General features: G+C 36.2%; 1 protein-coding gene across 4 annotated transcripts in view; it reads right to left on the bottom strand.

The window, feature by feature from the left end:
• CAMSAP2 (calmodulin regulated spectrin associated protein family member 2) overlaps positions 1 to 20,114 on the bottom strand; it is an 80,481-nt gene that overhangs the window by 33,396 nt on the left and 26,971 nt on the right. For 2 of the 4 annotated variants that reach the window (XM_021547206.3, XM_021547215.3), the window contains exons 3-5: positions 7,240 to 7,401; positions 6,493 to 6,576; positions 536 to 568 (exon numbers count right to left, since the gene is read on the bottom strand). In XM_021547206.3, coding sequence (XP_021402881.1) covers positions 536 to 568; positions 6,493 to 6,576; positions 7,240 to 7,401 — 279 coding nt within the window. The remainder of the gene's footprint in view (positions 1 to 535; positions 569 to 6,492; positions 6,577 to 7,239; positions 7,402 to 20,114) is intronic. The other 2 variants (XM_021547224.3, XM_021547231.3) reach the window with 1 other exon arrangement.

Here is a 20,114-nt window from a genome sequence, read left to right on the forward strand (position 1 = left end):
AAATTATAGGCTCACTAAAAGTAGGCTGCTTTGGGTCATTTTGTGTGGGGAGAGCTTAACAGCAGTCTTAAATCAGCTGAAAAAATGGGGAATTCTAGATTAATGCTGTAATGATTGCATATGCTTAGAATAAATAAGATTTCAGATTGCATGTAGCATCAACAAACAAAGCTACTTCTGCAAGTCTCTTTTTAGAAGACAAGTGATATAAAATAGTATGTGTTTACTGAAAGTTTACAAAAATGTAATTTATAATTGTTCATTGGACATGAATTAATAACAGGTAGCACTGCCTTGTACAAACCCACTGACTGCTTGAAAAGTAATTCCTAATCCAGCATCATATCTCACATTTCTTTTGCACAGATTACCTTGCAAAACAGGCTTCTGCAGGTATGCACTTCTTTGCAGGGCAATCTCTTACAAAATTATCTCATACAGATAAATTAAATGAATGATTAGACTAGCATGACATGGACAAAGCCATTCCCAAAATAAGCAACTTGATCAAAGTGAAGCAGTTGGGCAAACTTACAGGAACCAGTTTCCAAAACCATTTGGTAGGAGACTTCAGAGGAAGCAGTAGAAAAAAAGGATAAAAGCAAAAAGCAAAGGGGAAAAAAAAAAAAAGGAACATTTTATCAGATTTCATAAATTACTTTTATGAAGCAATTTTCTTTAACATTCTCAGTTTTGTATAACAGTGCGTTGTAATTTAATGGCAAGCATAAGTGCACCGTAACCTCTGCATATTGAACTAATTAGCAGCAATAACACTGGAGAAATATGTCTGCACTCTTTGTAGAGCAATGTTATAATTTTCCCACATGAACAGCTAAGATTGTCAGATCAATGCAGTTTTATGAAATGCTTTCACACATCTAATTGTACTCTACATATGCAATCTGACTGAAGAATTCATTTGAGACTTGAAGTCATGATATCACAAGTATCAAAATGAACTCCAGCAGCACACATGGGGAAGCAAGGAAGCTAAAGCAATGAAAAAAGGCATAAACACACTGTAATACAGTACAACCAACTGCAGTGAAGCTTGTGTTAGTTTCTTCAAGCCAAACAGTAACATTCAACAATATTTTTGAACAATCATATGACAGTTTTCAGGACAACAAGAGGTACAGGCAGTTATATTTTTACAATGACAAATCACATTAGCATCAGCTGCATGATGTGCAATGACCTGAAATGTAGACAGAGTTTTGACTACTGGCAGAGGAATTATCAGAACTAATACATAAACCTCTCAACTCCTACACAATCAAAAACATACTAATCTGAATCACACTGATTTTTTTCTGCAATTTTGTGGATTACTCTGGCATAATACTTCTAGTACTAAGAAGAAAAATACTATGTACCAGTAATATAAATACACACAGAAAATGTCACCACTCCATTGATTTAATTGTAGAAAACTAAAAATCAAACCCACTACTAAAGTGCAGGAAACAATTTATTTAGTTTTTAATGAAGAGAAATATTTTCTGGAAATGGTAAAAATGTAGTTTAAAACTACCACAGAACAAACTGCTATGGAACCCTATTATTTTATATAGTTGTTAAAATACTATGCTTCTATAAAACCTTGAAAGTAACTGTAGTAATGATACAGAGCTTTTATGGAAAAAAGCTATTGTGCACTAATGTGTGTGCAGTAATAACACAGCTATTCTCAACATCCTTCTCCTCCATTTCAGTATACTGTAGCAGGAAAGAATCCCAAAGGCACTTAGAAGAAATCAGCTACAAGATGCATGTCAGTGTGTGGCTCTGGACATTTCTGTCACACTCATTACACAGGATTCAGTTTCTCTTAATCTCACCGAAAAATAGTCAATATATGGAAAACCATGGAAATTTGAAAACAAATTATCTTAATTTTCAACTACAATCAGGAATTGTAAACTGTATCATAGAGCAAAGTTTTGGCTAAATTGGCTGAGATCACACCTAGGCTGCCTATTATTCTATTTAACACTGACAGGAACATTGTTCTTGCATTTATCAAAGTGAAGTGCATTTCAGAACTGCACTCAAAAAGTCCACCAATGTCTATTTAATGTTAGGCTGAAGAAGTACTCTTTGGAAAAAAGCAGACATTAATTTCAATTCCAAGGACCAGCTCTCCCTAACAGTAACAACTCAAAACCACAAATCCAATATATATTTTTATTTACCCACTTGGTTGAAACTGTGATTGATATGACTATGAGTATGCTTCCAAGGGGTGAAAGACTTTTAAAATTTAAATTCAAACATATCATAAGATTTATAAGTATACATTCTCTAAGGCCACATAAAGGAAAAGAGATTAAAGAAAAGCTGAAGTCTCTTGGACAACCTGGGAATTCACTGGCTGTTGAACTGTCATTTCAGATCAGCAAGAATAAACTTTTTTGCCCTGGAACTTCACAAAAATTATTCACTATGAAACAAATTAAGCAAAGAATCCTGGCTGACTTCTTCCCAGTGTTTAAAATAACACCAACAAAATAAAAGCCCACAAAACAACCAACCAACAAAAAAAAAGCTGAACAAACAAAATAGTCCCACAGGTTGAGACCCTACGGCTTTACACTGATTTTCTTTATTCCCCCTAACAAAAAGTTTGAAACATCGCTATGATAAATTTATTTCCACATAAAGTCATCTTATGATGCCAAAACATGATAGTCATGCCTTTCATTAACTGCTTGTTTCTGCTGTCTTCCTTGCACCATCATTTGTATTCATGCAGCTGTGCACTGATTGGATCAAGAAGCTGATTCTGCTGCAAACTTTTCTTCTTGACAGGTTAGCTTTTGGTAGCAGTGTGGATTTATGAAACATTAAAGTCTAGTGGAAAGGGGAACTACAGTGTTAGTGTTTTACCTTCACACAAGAAGTTGCACTGTTTAAACTGATCTTAACAAAGAGTCTGAAGAATCCAGGTACTTAAATGAAGTTACATTTGTTTCTCTCATAGGATTTGCATTTGACTTAAATATGTTAAGACTGATTCAGTCTAAACCACAGAAGCAGACAGAAGAACAACATGTTTTTGGAAAAGCTCCAACTACACTACTCCAGCAATTTAACCAGTGCAACTGTACATTCACTACATATTATTTAGTGGAAGCCTGAAAATCAAACCTATTTACTACAAAACTTGAAATCCTAATTCTGTAAAGAGATGCAGAGACTCTACCAGAAAAAGATGAGGTTACCACACATCACCAGCTGATCAAGGTCCAAGAGGACTACCTGGAACTAAAAATCATACACACTCCCTTCCTCTCTTATCTTCTATAGACAGCTAGTAGCAGAAGACAGGGAAAGAAAACAAAAGCAACCTCATAATCTGTTAATACTGATTTTATCTATTTTATTTTATCTATAGAAAACAGGTACATCTTATCATTTGTAGTATCCAATAATCTGTATTTGATGTTTAAACCTTTTGTAAATGTATAAATTTACTCTTTATTGCAAAAAGCTTAATCACAGTTCTATAATAACACATAACACAGTTTGGCAGACTTGAGGGCTACACGGAAATTATTTTTCAGAACTGATTATTTAAAAATTTACATGTAATCTTTCTTTCACCTTATAGACACCTAATTTTCCTGCTTCTTTGCCAGAAATTAAACCTAAAGAAGAGCTGTCCCTATTGACTAAAATTATGTGTTCTTCCCATGTTTGCTTGGCCATCTCTAATCAGCAGAAGGGGCATTCAGAATTTAAATTTAGTTCAGATTCAAGACCTGACCATACCTTGGGAACTCTAAAACTTAAATAAACAAAGGTTTTGTCTAGAAAAGGGAGATAGCAAAACTTCTTAAATTTTCATATAGAGTTCACCATTTGAACTGCTAAATGCCTTGGTAACATGGAGAACATAAAAAGTTCCAGGCTTAAAATTATGGTGGAAGACAGAAAAGCTGAACAATGGATAATTCTAGTTCCCCTTCATGCTAAGCTTTAAAAAACAAATAGAAGCAGCAATTAGAAATTTAAAAACTTCAAAGAAAGAAAATAAACCAATTCAGATACTAATAATTAAGCTATAACTGTAATATGAGCATAGAAAATGCTAAACATAATATACATAAGCATAGTTTAATTTTTCTAAAAAATGGAAAATCATGTCGTAGGGCTTTAGGTGATACAATTTACCCTGGCCTATCTTTTTTAAATCTAATACCTATTGTTACTAATAATTAAAACCAAGCACAACATGCCATGAAAAATTAGGTATGTATTTCTACAAGACCCAAACCTGATACAGGAATTCAGCTACAGTTATTTCCCAGCTTTGCCAATACCATCAGTGGTTCTGTGCTTTTAAAGGAACACATGATACAATATGGAGACAGATACTCAGTGTGAAACACCTGGGCATCCAGGAATGAACACGAAGAGATGCTTGACAGGAGCCACATGATAATTTAACAGAAACTCCTGTTAAAAATGCTTCTGAACTTGATTTGATGCAATGGACTCATTCAGTGCATCTGCATTAGTTTTCATTGTAAAGCCAGCATTCAGTACAATCCTCAGTTAGGAAATACAGGGTTTAGTTGGGATGTTTCATGTGTTTCTAAACCTCAGATATTTGCATGCATGCAATGACTATTACCTTTAGGAAGAATAAGTGGAAACTTGGTAAAAACTGTGAGACATATAACTAAAAGAAAAGCTGAGATATCAGAGCAGTAAATTAACCATCAGTTGAACAGTTTCTCAAAGAAAACCTGGAGTTAAATAATCCTCATGGTAATACAACCCCCAAGCACAGAATACCTTACTTGACAATGTAATTTATGCAGCTGAATCCCTAGTGAGGTAAAAAACATAATTTGTATCTGGGATAATAGTATAATAAATTCAGTGTACAGAAGAGAGTGCCTTAAATATATGCTTTTTCCATGATATGACAACTGTTGCATGATTTTGCTATTTTGCATTTACCTTGGCCAACAAAACCAGGCTCTTGTGTTCTGTTACAGCTTCACAAATCATCTAAAACACCCCAATACCATTTTTTAGGTAAATGTGTTATTCCCCTGCGTCCATTTATGGGATCAGTTACAGACTATATAAATCTTTTAATAAACTAAAAATTTTATAATTTTACTCCTAATATAAGTTGCAAACTATAAGTGAAAATAAATACTACTGAATTTTTACAAATACAGATAATTTTATGGAATTGCTCTGATAATAGTTTTCACTTTGATATATATTTTTTTATCATACTAAGACACTCATGCAGTTTTGATTTTCAAAAATGCTCTCATCTTTCCAAGTGACCTACAAACCACATTAAACATCCTACTATTATTTTCAGGAAAAAATAAAACCACTAGAGGACAGAGGAACACAAGTTATCTCCCTGGCCTCTGTTTACTTTCTTTTATCTAAATTTGTGAAATAAACTTGCCAAAGATATCTTATTCTCCAGATTTCTATGCTTCTATCACTACTGAACAGAGTTTAAATTTTCCATGGCAGGGTATATGCACCAGGGTCACAGTATTATTGTAACAACCACCATTTTCTTTTGCTGAGTCACATTACCCTTCATTGGCATCCTTATATTTAAAAAAAACCCTACAAATGCAAAGATATTCACTACACTCATGCTTTTTGAAGCTGAGCATCTAATCCAGGCTGGTAACCTGCCACTCCCTAAGAGTGGCAGTGAAAAGGAGGCAGCATCTTAGGTGAGAACAGGCCAGGCTGGGAAGGAGGATTACAGCCTTGCAGCAGCTTGGAAATCTGCTCTGCATTCATGGGCAGGGATAAGACTAAAAGGTGTTCAGACCGATTACCAATTCTTCAGTAATAATTTTATCACAATAGGGTAAAGGATCTTTCTGAAGCAAGGAATTTTACATACTCTGGAACTCTGCTATCCCTATGTATTTTGATGGGCACATAATGCTATTTAATTAACCAAGCTCTGCAAACAAAAAAAAAAAAAAATCCTGGCAGGAAAGGGAGTCAAACATAATCTGTTTTTATTGTATAGATAATAAAACCTGTAATCAACCACTATTTTGGATCATAGCCAGAGCAATCCTTCTCATGATATCATGCACAGATCTCTCTTTTGACATTCATGAAATACACAAGGAAAAAACTATTAGAAACCATGAAAAAGAAGTTCTGGTCTTTTCTCAGATCTATCTGGGGTTTTAATTCACTCAAAGGTAGTCATTATTCTTAAATTCCTTAGCACAAATGTAACAAATGTTTCCCTGCCATCAAAGATTCATTTGTCTGAAAGGACAACTGGTTATAAAAAGTGCAACTCTGCTAGTTTTACTTTTAAATGCATATTTTCATGAAAGTGATAAAACTAATAATGAAATGAATACTACAAGTTTGCTTTCTTTAACAAGCAGTTAAAAGCTCAATGTCTGCAATGTCTGTTCACTGATAATTGCTTGTTCTTGTTTAAAATATTTTAACTCCTCCACCTACCTTTTGACCTCCTGCAGATTCTGCACTGTGATGCTCTTTTAGTTTTTGTTCCTGCTCCATTATGTCTTTCAAATGTTCATTTACCTAGAGACAAAATAGTTCATTCAGTTGTCTGTTCTAAGAAACAAGTCACAGAAATTAGAAGTTCTTCAAAAGGTCTATAAATCACAAACACAGCACTAAAGAAATAAACCAAACATTTTAAAGCGTAGCCCTGAATCAAATGTCAGTCTTGCATGCAGTCTAAGGTCACTGCTTGTTAGCTTTACATTGTACAAACTAACCTTTTCCTTTTTATGCTCAGTCACATTTGATTAACAGGGTATCCTTGTCACTTGATTTGATTATGCAGTGAAGGTAGATCACTTCAAGCAAGATGTGTTCAAATAAAGAGAATACCTTTGGGTTTCAATTGTGACAAAGTACACAATGAGATGACAACTTACCAAGAGCCAAAAAGAGACCTTGAGCGGCCACTGTGGCATCTCAACATGACAGTGACACCTGAGATGTCACATGTAGTATATATACCAGCATTAATTTAGACTTCCTATTTTCTAGGTTCACACATGTTTAACTTATTTCTGCAAACTTTTCTTTATTCTATAAACAGCAGATGTAGGAACAATCTGTATCAGAACAGTCCTGATATACTCACATACACAAATACACATCCTAGCCTCTCATATCCAATTGAATCATACAGATAACAAAGAAAACCCCAGCTTGTTTTTCCAGCACTCATACCTTGTTTATCCAGTACATGACAGCATCCTCAATGTCATAGGGTACCTCTGTAGCTTGGAAGAAGGTTGAATACTGCTGAGTGCATGTGATGACCTTCTCGACGCTGACCATCTCCACAGTGTAAGCCATCATGAGGGTGTCGATCATGGCCAAGTGAGCGCTCTACAATGACAGACACCAACACCTGATAAGTTTGCAAATCAACAGATCTTTCTTATGTGCTGCTTCTGAACATAGCCACATGCATGGAAAGATCAAAACTGTAAATGCTACAAGTTTTCTGTCTGGTTGTCAGTTTTAAATGAAAAGCAAATGAAAACAAATATAACAGACTTGAGAACACAGATTAAATTGCAAATTAAAATACTTCTATAAAAAACCCACCAAACTTAAAGAATTAAAAGTGAACAGAATAAGCAAGGTTAATGAATGATTCAAACATCACATCACTTTGAACAGAGTTAAAGAGATCTTTTAAATTTGTCTCCATAGCAAAACCAAACCCCCATGTCTGATCAATGTTACTTGTACTGGAAATAAAAGCTGAAACTTGGGGATAGCAAAACAATCTTCATAATCATGAAAATGCTACATTAATATGTGAAAGTTCATCTCTATTTATAATGTCCTAATCCAGGAAGAAGACATGATTATACCAACCTTTAGTAAAAATCCAACGAAATGACAGAAAAACATCTAGTTTTCTTCTAGTAAACATGTTATGCAAATGTAAGATAGGTGCCACAGCTATAGTTACTCAACTAGGTTTAAAATAATATATCTTCTGAATAAAGGAGGAGGTACATTTCTTCTGGTGTTATATATTGAAAGGCAATGGCTATTTTACAGTTTGTAATAGTTCAAAATAAGCAAAGAATCCTCCTCCAACCCAACACAACAGCAAAAAAAAAAAGAGGGTAACAAGGATTTACATTAGATTCTTGTGATGGAATAATAAAATAATGGTGGCTTTTAGAGGCAGTGCCTACAGCTAAACACATTTCCTTCTGCTTCATGATAAGAAAAACAGAAACAGCTTTCTAAGAATTAAGCAAGATTTCCCGTGGATCAGAACAGTTTCCAAAGACAGTATTTTTAAAACATTGTCTTTAAACACAGCTCACAATGCAAACAAAGATCCTCAATACTTGTTAACACCACCACTTCAATACTATTAAAAATATTCATATAAACATCTCACAAGGTAGCTGTAACAGCCATGGTAACAGCAATGAACAACATGAGTCACACAGCAATATGCTATCTAATCATCCCAGTTAAGGTAGTTCATGCACATCACTTAATGTTGAATTCCCAGCAGGAAAAAGAACAGATCCAGACTATGTGCTGCCTTAGGAGCTTATCTACAGACCTTTATGGACAAACACTGATACAAGCTCCTAGGTGAATGAAGGAAGGTGCTGGGTAGCTGAATCTTGCCACTCAAAGTATTTCAGAAGGGAAAGGGTATTGCCTGTGTGCAGCCTCATGAGGGGTCAGCAGCCCAGTGTGCAGTGCAGAGGAAGGTCCAAACCAAGTATCACACAAACTGAGTACAGCCCTCCAAATCCTTGTGGGGGATTGCAGAGCCTGGGACAGCCATACAAATCCATGCAATTCTGGTAGGAGTTCCCAGAAGATTGGAGAAAGGTAGTTTAGCACGTGTAACACACAGCAAAGAAGGGAAGATTTGGATCATCTCTGACACCTGGGGCCACTGCTCTAATAATCCTTCCTTGCTACATGCTGCCTAGTCTGAATAGCACCTGGGTTAAAATCTTGTGTTATTTTCAGACTGTTTTCAGAATCTCCCCCCAAAAATAAAAAGGAGACATTAAAGCAGCAAGGAATACTGGATTTGCTTTTTAAGAGGAGGTAGTGCACAAAAATGTGTTTTCCAGCCAGACGTAAGAGTGGCTTCATGGAGAACGCTACTGCTGGGAGTCATTGTGGCTGATCTAGGACTGTTCACACTGCCTGCTGCACAAGGGGATTCCTTCCACCCTTTACTCCCTGCTTGTGTGAAGGGCACTGCCTTCCATGTGAGGTCTGACAACCAAGGAAGCTCCCAGAGGTGTGAAAGCAGCATCCTCTTGCCCAGCTGTTGATCCATGAGTAGAGCCCTGGCTACTACACCTGTGCTCTGAGACCAGCCTGCAAGAAAAACCACCACTGAACTTCCCAGAGGGAATTTAGTAGCCTTCACCTCCCATGCTGGATCATCAGCTGCTCAGGAAAACACCTACAAAGGGGATTGCCAGTGGAGAGAGAAAGCCACTGAAGTGTTGCTAGAACTAACAATATTCTCAATACATTATAAATCTATTATAAAAAGTAAATTATTTACAATTAGTTAACTGAGACTCATTTTCAATGCTTCTAGCAAATCATTAATGAAGTGCAAACTACTTAAACAAACAGAGGGAAGAATGACCTTAGATAATACTTTGTACTATCAAAACTAAGTGTAATAAACTTCTACCTACACTGTCTAGATCCATGTTAGAATTTGTGACACAATTTCATACAAGCAATCAAATATAAGCATCTTCAGTCTCAAAAGTGACTCCAAGGTATTTTCTTTATAATCCAGGAAGGACAATCAGAAGACTTTTAAAAAACAGTAAATAATAAAAAGAAGAATGAATATTATCCTGAGAAACAAACAACGAATTGCCACTTTTTCTTAGCTAGCAAAAAATCAAACTTTTGATATTATTAATAGTTTCTTTACTAATGAAAATACTCAAAACTAGTAACATATATGTATTTATTCCCTTAGAAAACTGCAAGTAATGAAATAAACATACAGGATAACTTTTATCTAAAATAGCTGTTTGTTTAGTTTGGTTTGTTTGCTGGGTTTTTTTAAAAGGAGTAACAAAAAGAATGAGTAAACTATTTAATTGCACATACAGCCCTACTGATTTTCTTCCATTTATTTTGGGAAGAGCACACAAGCTGTGCTCTTTTACATGTCTTCATTCACTATAAGAATGAAGACAATAAGAAAGAGTAAACTGAAAACTGCCTTATAAAAATAGCATCCTACTCTTCCAAATACAGGTTTTGTCAGCACAACTGCTAAAGTTCTCTAAAAATCCCAAGTTTTAAGAAATTCTGTTGATAGCAATTTTTTTTTGCCTCTCTCACTGAGCAGCATATTTTAGGTACAGCTAAACAAATTAGGTACTCCCTAAAAAGAAGGAGAGTTCACTTTTGCTAGTCAGATCCACATTTATGAGTGAATTATGCAAGGAAGCAACATTTCATATCTGAGGGAGAACCAGAAACCACTTTGAGCTGGGCAGAAGCCAGGATCATCTGCTCCAGACAAACCTGGACACAATGCTCGAAGGAAGTGCCCAGGAGCAGCTGACAACTGGGATGAAGATGGTACATTAAATTTTGGTATTTCCTCTGAGGTGGCACCATTCAGATACACAGCTTAAAAACCCAGGCAGGATTTTCATGCTGTCACATACCTCCCACATCCAGAATTGCAGCAAGGCATAAATAAAGAAGTACAATTCCAAAAAAAGAAAAATAATTTTAGAGGAATAGTTTCAAAACTCCCCACACAGTAACATAAAGTTATACAAAACCATTAGAGAAATATATTTTTAAAAAGTCAAGATCAACACAGCAGCAGTGAAGAACACAGGAAATAATACACTTTTCCCATAAGTGCTATGCAGAGATTTGGTTCAAGCCAATTCTAAAAACTCGTTTTCCTTTATTGCTTCATTACAATGGTGCAAAGTAATAAAGCTTTAAATATAACACAAAAATATAGTAAAAAATACAAAACGCTAGATTCTTAGAAGTATTTTATTTTCTAAGACACAAATGTGCTTTTGTCTTCCCCAGCTACAGCCTGCAAAGAACACAAGAGTTTTAACTTACTTATCTTAAATATCTCATGTAATTACTGGTTAGTTTCTGCCCTGTAATGTAGGTTTCACAGCTTTTCATTCTACTGCTAAATAGTTCAATGAGAAGCTTACTGAACTGCAGAAGAAAAATTATTCTGAGCATGGCTGCTAATGCTTTCCTGTCTGCCTAACATTTGATTAGAGAGCTTTCTTCACCTCCATTGAAGAACTGAAAACAACTTCATTAAAAACTGCACTAAGCAAAAGGTGTATATGATACTGTACACACAGATACTTATGGATAAATAGCACAAATTACAGACAGTTCCTACATTCTTACCTGCTAGTAAGGATATTTCTTATATTCCATTAAATGATATTCAGGTCAGGAGTTCCCTTTTGAACTCCCTCTTTAGAAAAAACATAGACAAATCCACTTCCCACTACAGTATTGGAAGAAAGGGGAAGAAAGAAAACTGAGGATATAACTGTTACCTACATGCTAAACAGAAATAAATAATTAATTCACTCTTTCCTGGAGATTTTTCTTGTAATAAAAGTCCCCTAAACTCACTATGCTTTGGAGAAGAAATCTGATCTTTGACAGACCGGCTTTTGTAAACAGAAATATGTATTGCACAACAAATACATATATTTCTAGCTAAATTCACTAGAGATTTTGCCTCAACTGGATTAGGCACTTGAGCAAAGAACACAAAAGGTCAGCTCTCTACACTTAGCTGGGAGAATTTTTGTATCTCCCTTGCATCAGTAGTTAGCATGTAACCATCTTCTGCCTTCTGAAGACAGAGGTTTGGATCCTTCTGTTTCCTGAAGACTTTTCACACTCCAGTAAAAAGAGCCAGTAATTCCAATGGCTTGATGAAAATTAACCTTAGTATCCAGAATATAGATGGAATAATCACTGTAGGACACACACTTTAGGAAAAAAGGTAAAACGAGTTGCTCATATCCATGGTAAAAGAGAGTAATAGCAGGTGAGTATGTACTTAAATATACAGGAAAGCTGTGGAAGAGCACAGCGAGGATCTCCTTACATACCACTCTAACCCACATCTGTGCACCCAGCTTCCTTGCAGGTTCTGTAAACAGCAGTTTGAGGAGGCTGGCTAGGTTAAGCCTCCAGGCCCCTTTCCCAGAGACCCTTCCCCAGATAATCCAAGTCTCAAATAAATCTGCTAGCATAGGAAGATATAATCTAAAGTGTAAGTCTCAATTAAAAATTGCAGAATTCCAGCTCAGGGAAAGTATAGGCCAATGCTTGAATACTGCAGAAGGTGAGGAAAGAATTAATGAGCAGAGCCAATAGGTGATAACTCTATTAAAAACTATTGCTTCATTTGACCCTTATTTACAGCAAAATGAAGACAATTTTGATACGACAAAGGAAACTAGTTCTAGACTATTTCAACCAACAAAATGGAGCAGTCTGAAGTAGTTAATTCTGCTCTGATGATTTTTGGATGCAATTCTTCTCTAGCCTCACACAGTACTTTTGCTTAGCACAACCTTAAAATAAGCCCAGCTGTCTAGTAAGTCTTGCCCTGCAAGGGAATGATCATGCTGAATTACCTCCTTGCTGCATTGCCATGAAAAACAAGGGCTTGACGCTCACAGGATGCTTACTCAGCAAGAAAGGCATTACTGAGTCATAGTAAGCACCTTGAGACAGGTTCTGCAATGCAGAAGGAATAGTTTTTTATAGCCTTCTCTATTTGGTTGACTTTTTAAATTTAGTAACCTATTATATGAATATAAATATTCAGAAATCATTGTTGGGCTGACTAGATGTATTTGACACAGGAAACATAATTCACTTCTATAAAAAGGATTTCTCAGATACAGATACTGGCTGTGTTAAACATTTTGATAGCAATTATAAGCTTGACCTAAGGTTTCCTCATTATGCTCATTAGGGAGCTTCATAATTCGATTTACTAACACAATCCTAACTAAATATCTAACAGAGATTCCCAGATTTTCTGGATGACAACCAAGAGAGACTTTGATCTACTCCAGGACATAGTGAAACAAAATACCTGCACAACACACACTGGAATCAAGAACCAGCAAATGGTGTTCATCACATTATTTGAATTTTGACTTATTTTATAGTTTCACACAACCTACTTTGAATTTTTTACATATACTTAGCCATTGCAAGGTGCCTGTTCTTATTACTGGGATACTTAGCCATTGCAAGGTGCCTGTTCTTATTACTGGGAGAATCGAGCGCCTAATGCTAAAAACCACAAAGGCACTTCAGTGTCTTTATACTAAGCACCCCAAGTTTCAAAGATAAATATTGGGAGTTAGATAGTTTAAACTAAAGTAAGAAAGTAATACAGGATGACTGGTAAGACAATTATACACATTTCAACAAGCAAATAGCAAGAGCCTCAAGTTTCCCACAGGACTTTGTTTTGGCAGATAATTCAGGATTTTCCTAGAACAAATTGTCAAATCCTGTCCAGATAAAACAACTCAAAAAACTCTTACACAAATTACTTATGTGCATTGTCTCCTTGCTCATATGCGGGTTCAAACCAAGAACAAGCAGTAATCGTATTAAGTATAATCTGAATTTCTTATTATCACAGCAAGCTCCACTACTCTTTAAAGAACACAGGAGTGGGAAAAAGAAAAACAAGGCTTTGTCTTATCCATATATCAAAAAAAGGTAGTTCCCTCTGCCTGACTCACTCATACCTGCATAGGAATGACATTAAAACCACCAGTTTATCTTCTCTGGCAGCTCAGCTAACACCTGCAGAGGCAGTTATCACCAGGAAGTATCAAAGCATATTCACCTCAGAACATCTGCTGAAGAAACCCAGCCTTAGGAGTGCTGGAGAACTACCACTTTCTCATGGACAAGCAGGAGAGTGGCAAGACAAGGCAGATTTCTGCAGAATTTGGGGTGAAGTTGGGTTACATGCTTCTATACAACAGAAGTAGGTAAGAGGGGATGTTCGGCAAAGAGAAAAAGAGGCAGAGATCCCAAAATAAAACGTGTGTGTAGGGCTGAGGTATTAATCCATGGAGATGAGACTCAAAAAGGAAACTGGGATGTCTTCTCTAGTGCATGAAGCCTGGCACTGAGCCACAGCATCCTGCAAGCCCCACTGACAAAGCCTCCCTGAGCCATGGCTCAGTCTGGGGTCAGAGCAGACTACTTCTGAAACTTTACAGCACACACTTCTAGTTCATCTGTTTGACAGTTAAATATTGACAGCCAGGTCTGAATAGCAGTTTTTTTAGCCCAAGTAACTGGTATCACATACTTTCTGACTTACTTGCATTTCAATTTTGCTTTTATTTTTAGATCAAACTAGGTAATTACTTACATCATTTATCTCACAATCCTTAAAAGGTTTAAGGACTTGAATGAATGTAAAATGCTCATTTGATAAAAGGCATGCAATCAACTTGATATTATAATAGCAATTTACTAAAAAACCACCTAAAGTAATACAGAGCATATTTCTCGTAATTCTCAACATTTAGCAAATCTACAGCCTTGGTTTCTGATGAACTGAATTGCAATAATGAGCTTGTCTGCATATAGTACTAATGATGCTTTATTTGCAATGATGAATAGTACAATATACTGGTTTGATCAATTAATCTGTTTCAGAAACTGAACTCTCAATATCATAATGTTTGTAAAAAATGTAAACAAAAATGACTGCTATTCTACAAGAGAGGAGATGAAGTTATATGTGTTTTTTTCCCTCATTTCTCCAACTAAATGAGGATCAAAGTAGGGCCAAATTATCAATGGAAATCTCCAACTGAATCCCACACAGTTCTGGGACTGGCCTTCCAGGGTATGTTTTTAACATTCTACTCAGTTTCCTCAGGAAATGTGCCTCCCAGCTGGTACTTGTGTGAGACACTTGTCACAATATAAAACTGGAAATACAGACTTAAATTCTCCAGGAAGGCATTTTATAAACAAATTTAGTTGTAAAAAAGATATTTGGGGAGTTTTGTTGCAAAAGCCATCTTTGTTTTTGAGAGTTACCATCCTTCTTGGTTCAAATTTGCATTTTTACAATGTATGGAGGAAATGTGTATTATTCAGCACCTTAGATACAGAAAAAAAAGGTGGTATTGAAGCTAAGGCTTCTGACATGTAAGCATCAAAGACCTAGGGACAGCTTCATTCTGTCACATGTCAAATACCACCATATTTTTACAAAAGTGCTGCTGAAGAACCTCTGAAGAGCTTCTGTGCTTTTTGTTAAATTGCTGATTCACAAAAATATTTTAAACGTGAGAATCTTTGTTAGTTAATCTAGCAAAATATTGGCTTAAGAAATCAAGACATGTATATTCACTTCAACATGCTACCTTCAAAAAGAAGAAAACTAGTTTCAATTTTTACATGAGAACATAATACGAAATCTTCCTGCATGTGCATATGAACAGGCACCGGATAATTTCCTTGCTATTTCTTTATTAACCATACAAGGGAAAAAAAATGAGGTCATTACATTCATTACTGTAATGGCAATTACATTAAGGATAGGAGTTATTTGACCTTTTCTTCAATGGTTTTTAGGAATACCACATTTATAGACCATAACACAGCACAGTAAGACATGAGAGGGGAATTAACCCAGACAACAGCCAAGGTCAAAAGAAATTTCCTAGTCTCCTACTTTAAATGAACTCTATCAGTAGTGTTAAATAATTAAAACAGACACACAAAATTATACTGATCGCAAGAAATCTGTTTCTCTATGGCTGTTAATGTAGTAAAACCTTGCAAGTGACAAGCTGCTGACTAAGAGCATTACTAAATTAGACAGCTGACCAACATTTTTTCATCTACTTCTTAAAGGATTAGGACAGGCCAGCCACAACAGTGGTTGCTAAACACAGATATAGCAGAAGTAGGAAAGGTACTTCATGGTTGTTTCAATAGACATATTCAAAAGTGTTTCCACTTGTTTGATTAATATGGATTAAACACCAAACTTCTGCACAGATCTTGAACCTCTGAAGTAGAGTATAGGTTCTTCAGAGAAAGACTCTTACATATACACACAGGCATAAAACAATTGCTTTACTGGAAAACTTAAGATCTGTTTTCTCATCGTTCAAAGCTACTGTACTAAGGAATACACTTTATTCTTAAGAAAGAGCAATCTGCATGCCCTCATAGAGATCATGCTGTACCAATAATCCTTTTTAATAGAGTACTTGGACACGAGGATGTCCACTTCATCTACTGCAGCAGATTTTTGCAGGACATCTGGCAGTAGTCTCTATCACCATAAGCTTTGTTAAGCACAGGGTCATACCCAGGCTACCCAGGCTCTGTCTGCATCAGGAACTGCTGCAGACCAACAGGAGCAGATTGGTCCCCAGGAAAGGTTTGTACTGAGGACAGGATACCTACAAGAAAGACTACAGTTGCCAGTTTTCACTCTACTTAAAAAAAAATCTGGAATTCAAGCAGGATACTAAATAAAGCAGTGGACTATCAGCATTTCACAAAAATGGAAAGGTTGATGACATAGTAACTAAAGCTTTTCTTGAAAGTTACTTTGGTAAAGGCATGAAAAGTGGTTATTGATATGATGCCATCTTCATGAGGTACAATTTCTTAAAGAAAACTTTCTTTTGAAAAATTAAATGGGAAATTAGCTTGCAGCCTATGCAGAGAAAATATTAAAATGCTTTATCCAAAGGACTAAGATAGAACAGGAGACCACTGTGAACTAGAGGCTACTTCTTAGTTAACTGGCAAGCAAGGTAAAATAGTGCCTATTCTCATGCTTCACAAGTATCTGTTTGTGAACCAGCATGTTTCAGGGCATGGAAATGAATTGGAAAGTCTCCTTCCTCCACCTCTCTTTGGTAATGAAATAACTGCCAGTTCGTAAGTCTTTTTAAAGATTAAAACAATAAACCACACAATCTTGTTCTCATTCCTCATGCATTTTTGGTTTATAATGTTATTATTCCAGGACATGTTGCATAATTACTAGCTCTTACAGTGAAGTTGGCTGGAGCAGTAACCTAGTCACACTGTAGTAAACAACCATTTTCTTAGGGAAAATATCCCTCCCCCTGCTCTCCCCAACAAAGGCATGCTGAGTAAAAGAGCATGGTGATAAATGAAACAAAACAGAGAAACCCTCTGAAGAGAAAATCACAAGGCAGAAATTGCTAACTCCTATCCTTTTATTTCCCAAATCATTACTTAAGATGGCAATAACTAAATTCTAAGTATTTTCTTTGTTTACAAGAATACCAATAAATATCAACATCTTATGCTACAGGCATAAGATGTGTCAATGCATGCTGTCCAGAAACCACACAAGCCCTTCTCAAGATGAAATCTTTCTTCTGGCAAAAGCAGTGAGCCCCATACATTAAACTCACCTTGTTAATGGAAAGAAGAGGGAAGATGAATGGAGGGAAGGAGCTGGGAAGTATTTTTTAGTTGTCCTTAAACAATGGATTCAGAGACCACAAGCAGTAAACATGAATAGTACCCAAAGTGCCACGCAAGGATCAGTGCAGGCCCCGAGCAAGGTTCAGGCAGTTCCATTGATTCTCAGCATTGTTTCACCAGCTAAAAGTGTAAAACCAAAGAACGAAAATCTCTGCTGGGCAGTTTGGCTATTGAACATTTGGAGGAAACTAGACAGGGTTTTTTTTGATGAGGTGGAAAAGAAACTGGTATAAGCACTGAGGAATGACATCAAACCAGGCCAAAATCCCTGGAGAGGAACTGCTGCAAGGACTCAATTCATGGGTTTTTGATTGGAGTGAGTAAAGCAAAGAAAAGTAGAAATTGTTGCTTCTCATTTTTTTCTTAATTTCTAAATGCCTTATTTTGCTCTGTGTTTCATGTCTGTGGTTTGTTTGGGTTTTTTCCAAACCTCTTTCTCATTAAAATTAGAAATTGCCTGACATCTGTTCTTTCTTTTTAAGCATCCAAACTCTGAAATCCCATAATCCGTAAATGGGAAAGGGCGATTACTGAGAAACTTGGCTGAACTACATGTGAGACACATTATGGGACATTTCAGCAATCAATTTTAAATCACTGGTTTCAAGTGTGTTATTTCAGAATTGCAGGCAGTATCTGTAACTTATGTTACCTAAAACACCAAAAGGAAAAATTTATCAAACATAAAAAGCTGGCTGTCTGCATAGGCAAGTCAATCTGTAGTATTTGAAAAAGAACAAGATGGAATGGGCACTACTAGAAAAGCTAGCATGCAGTTTTCACTGAAGAAGAAATATCACAGGACATATATTATTGGTCACAGCTAACAGGCAGGATATATTTCAGTCTGATCATCCAGACATATGACAAGCCCAAATCAGTAAGTAATTCTGCCAACAAAAATTCTTACAGTACACATTACAGGTGCAGAACTTTATCTTAAACATGAAAATTTGTCAATGTTTTAAAATGCACTTCAAAACATAGTTTAGATAATTAAGAGTTTGCTTAGAAATATTATTCATACTTAACACAGAACAGTTGCTATTTTCAGATGTATTACTTCCAAATTATGATTATTTCAAGTTCTGTGTTGGATACATATGGATACACATCAAGCAAGAGAAGAGGTACTATAAAGGTCCAAGAATGAACCCAGGCTAGAGGAATGCCAAGCCTACAGAAGAATGTACACATGGTTTCTCCCTGAACAGACGGCTCTGTGACATTTTAGCTTCCAGTACTTAATGTGTACTCTGTGTATATAATGCAGCTACAGCAGATACATTGATTTAATTCATTATTTTATTACCCATGAGAGACTAAAGGTGTGGGTTTAGACCTGGGGTATCTCATTAATTAAGAACTACTTCACAATCTTATAGTTATTGATGGAGAACAGTCACACATGCACCTTTAATCCTCACCTAAATAAAAAAGTTTCACTTCAGAAAGATTTTAGATTGTTCACAGTGCTGTAAAGAAAAAGGACAAATACAAAAACTATTAGGATAAACTGTTATGAATATTCACATTAGTACCCATGCTTTCTGTTGTGTCTGGAAGTCTTCCCATTCATCCTCTTTGCACTTGGATGCAAAACAAATACTAGCCATCAAAGAGTGTATGGTGTAACACTTGCTACATCATTTGGATAGTTCAAAAGGCACTATCAAATCCAAGTAAATGTTTAATACAAGTTGCCCATACCAGAAAAAAAAAAAAAAAAAAAAAAGACAAAACAAAATCAGTTTTGCATGACCAAAGAAGAAGCACAGAGAGGATTAACCAGAGCAGCTACTATAGACAAGAGGAACATGAACATCCCTCACTCCTTTTGTTTCATTACAGCCTGCAACTGCCCTGTGCCATGCAGGGATGAGCAGCCACCCAACAGCAGAGGCGCTGCCAGCTCCATCCCTCGGGCAGCGCAGCCCAGACAGGCCCCAGCAGGGAGCCCTGGCAAGACAGGGCTCAGACCCCCATGCCCAGAGCCACACTGACCTACCTGAAAGCTACAACGATGAAATGCTGCAAAATAAAGAAAAGGCATGGTAATGGTGATTCTTCAAACCTTTTACTTGGGTGCTCTTTAAAATACTTCTATCATTGATTAACATGACCTTTGCAATGACTTTTGAATTAATCCCTAACTGACTATACTGGGATTTTCTTTACATAAACTAAAGATTCTTTTGGCAATGCATGCTTTATCAATGACTATAAAAATTATTTTGAATGCGGTGTCTTCATCTGAACTCTGCATTCTAAAGTGTCCTATTTCCCTTCTTGTAGATCTGGCTCAGTAACTCTCACGTTTGTTTACATATACACATTTACACACCAGTATGTCTATAGGAATGACATGTCAGAGTAGCTTTGAATACCCACAGCAAATGATGTTTGCAACAGGCCTTAATGAGAATGGATCAGTCATTCAAATAGCATTATCCCTTTGAGATATGAACAGGACAGGTTGCCACATTTAGAGGCTAACATCATGCTTT

This window comes from Lonchura striata, chromosome 9, assembly GCF_046129695.1.
Source record: "Lonchura striata isolate bLonStr1 chromosome 9, bLonStr1.mat, whole genome shotgun sequence".
NCBI lineage: Eukaryota > Metazoa > Chordata > Aves > Passeriformes > Estrildidae > Lonchura > Lonchura striata.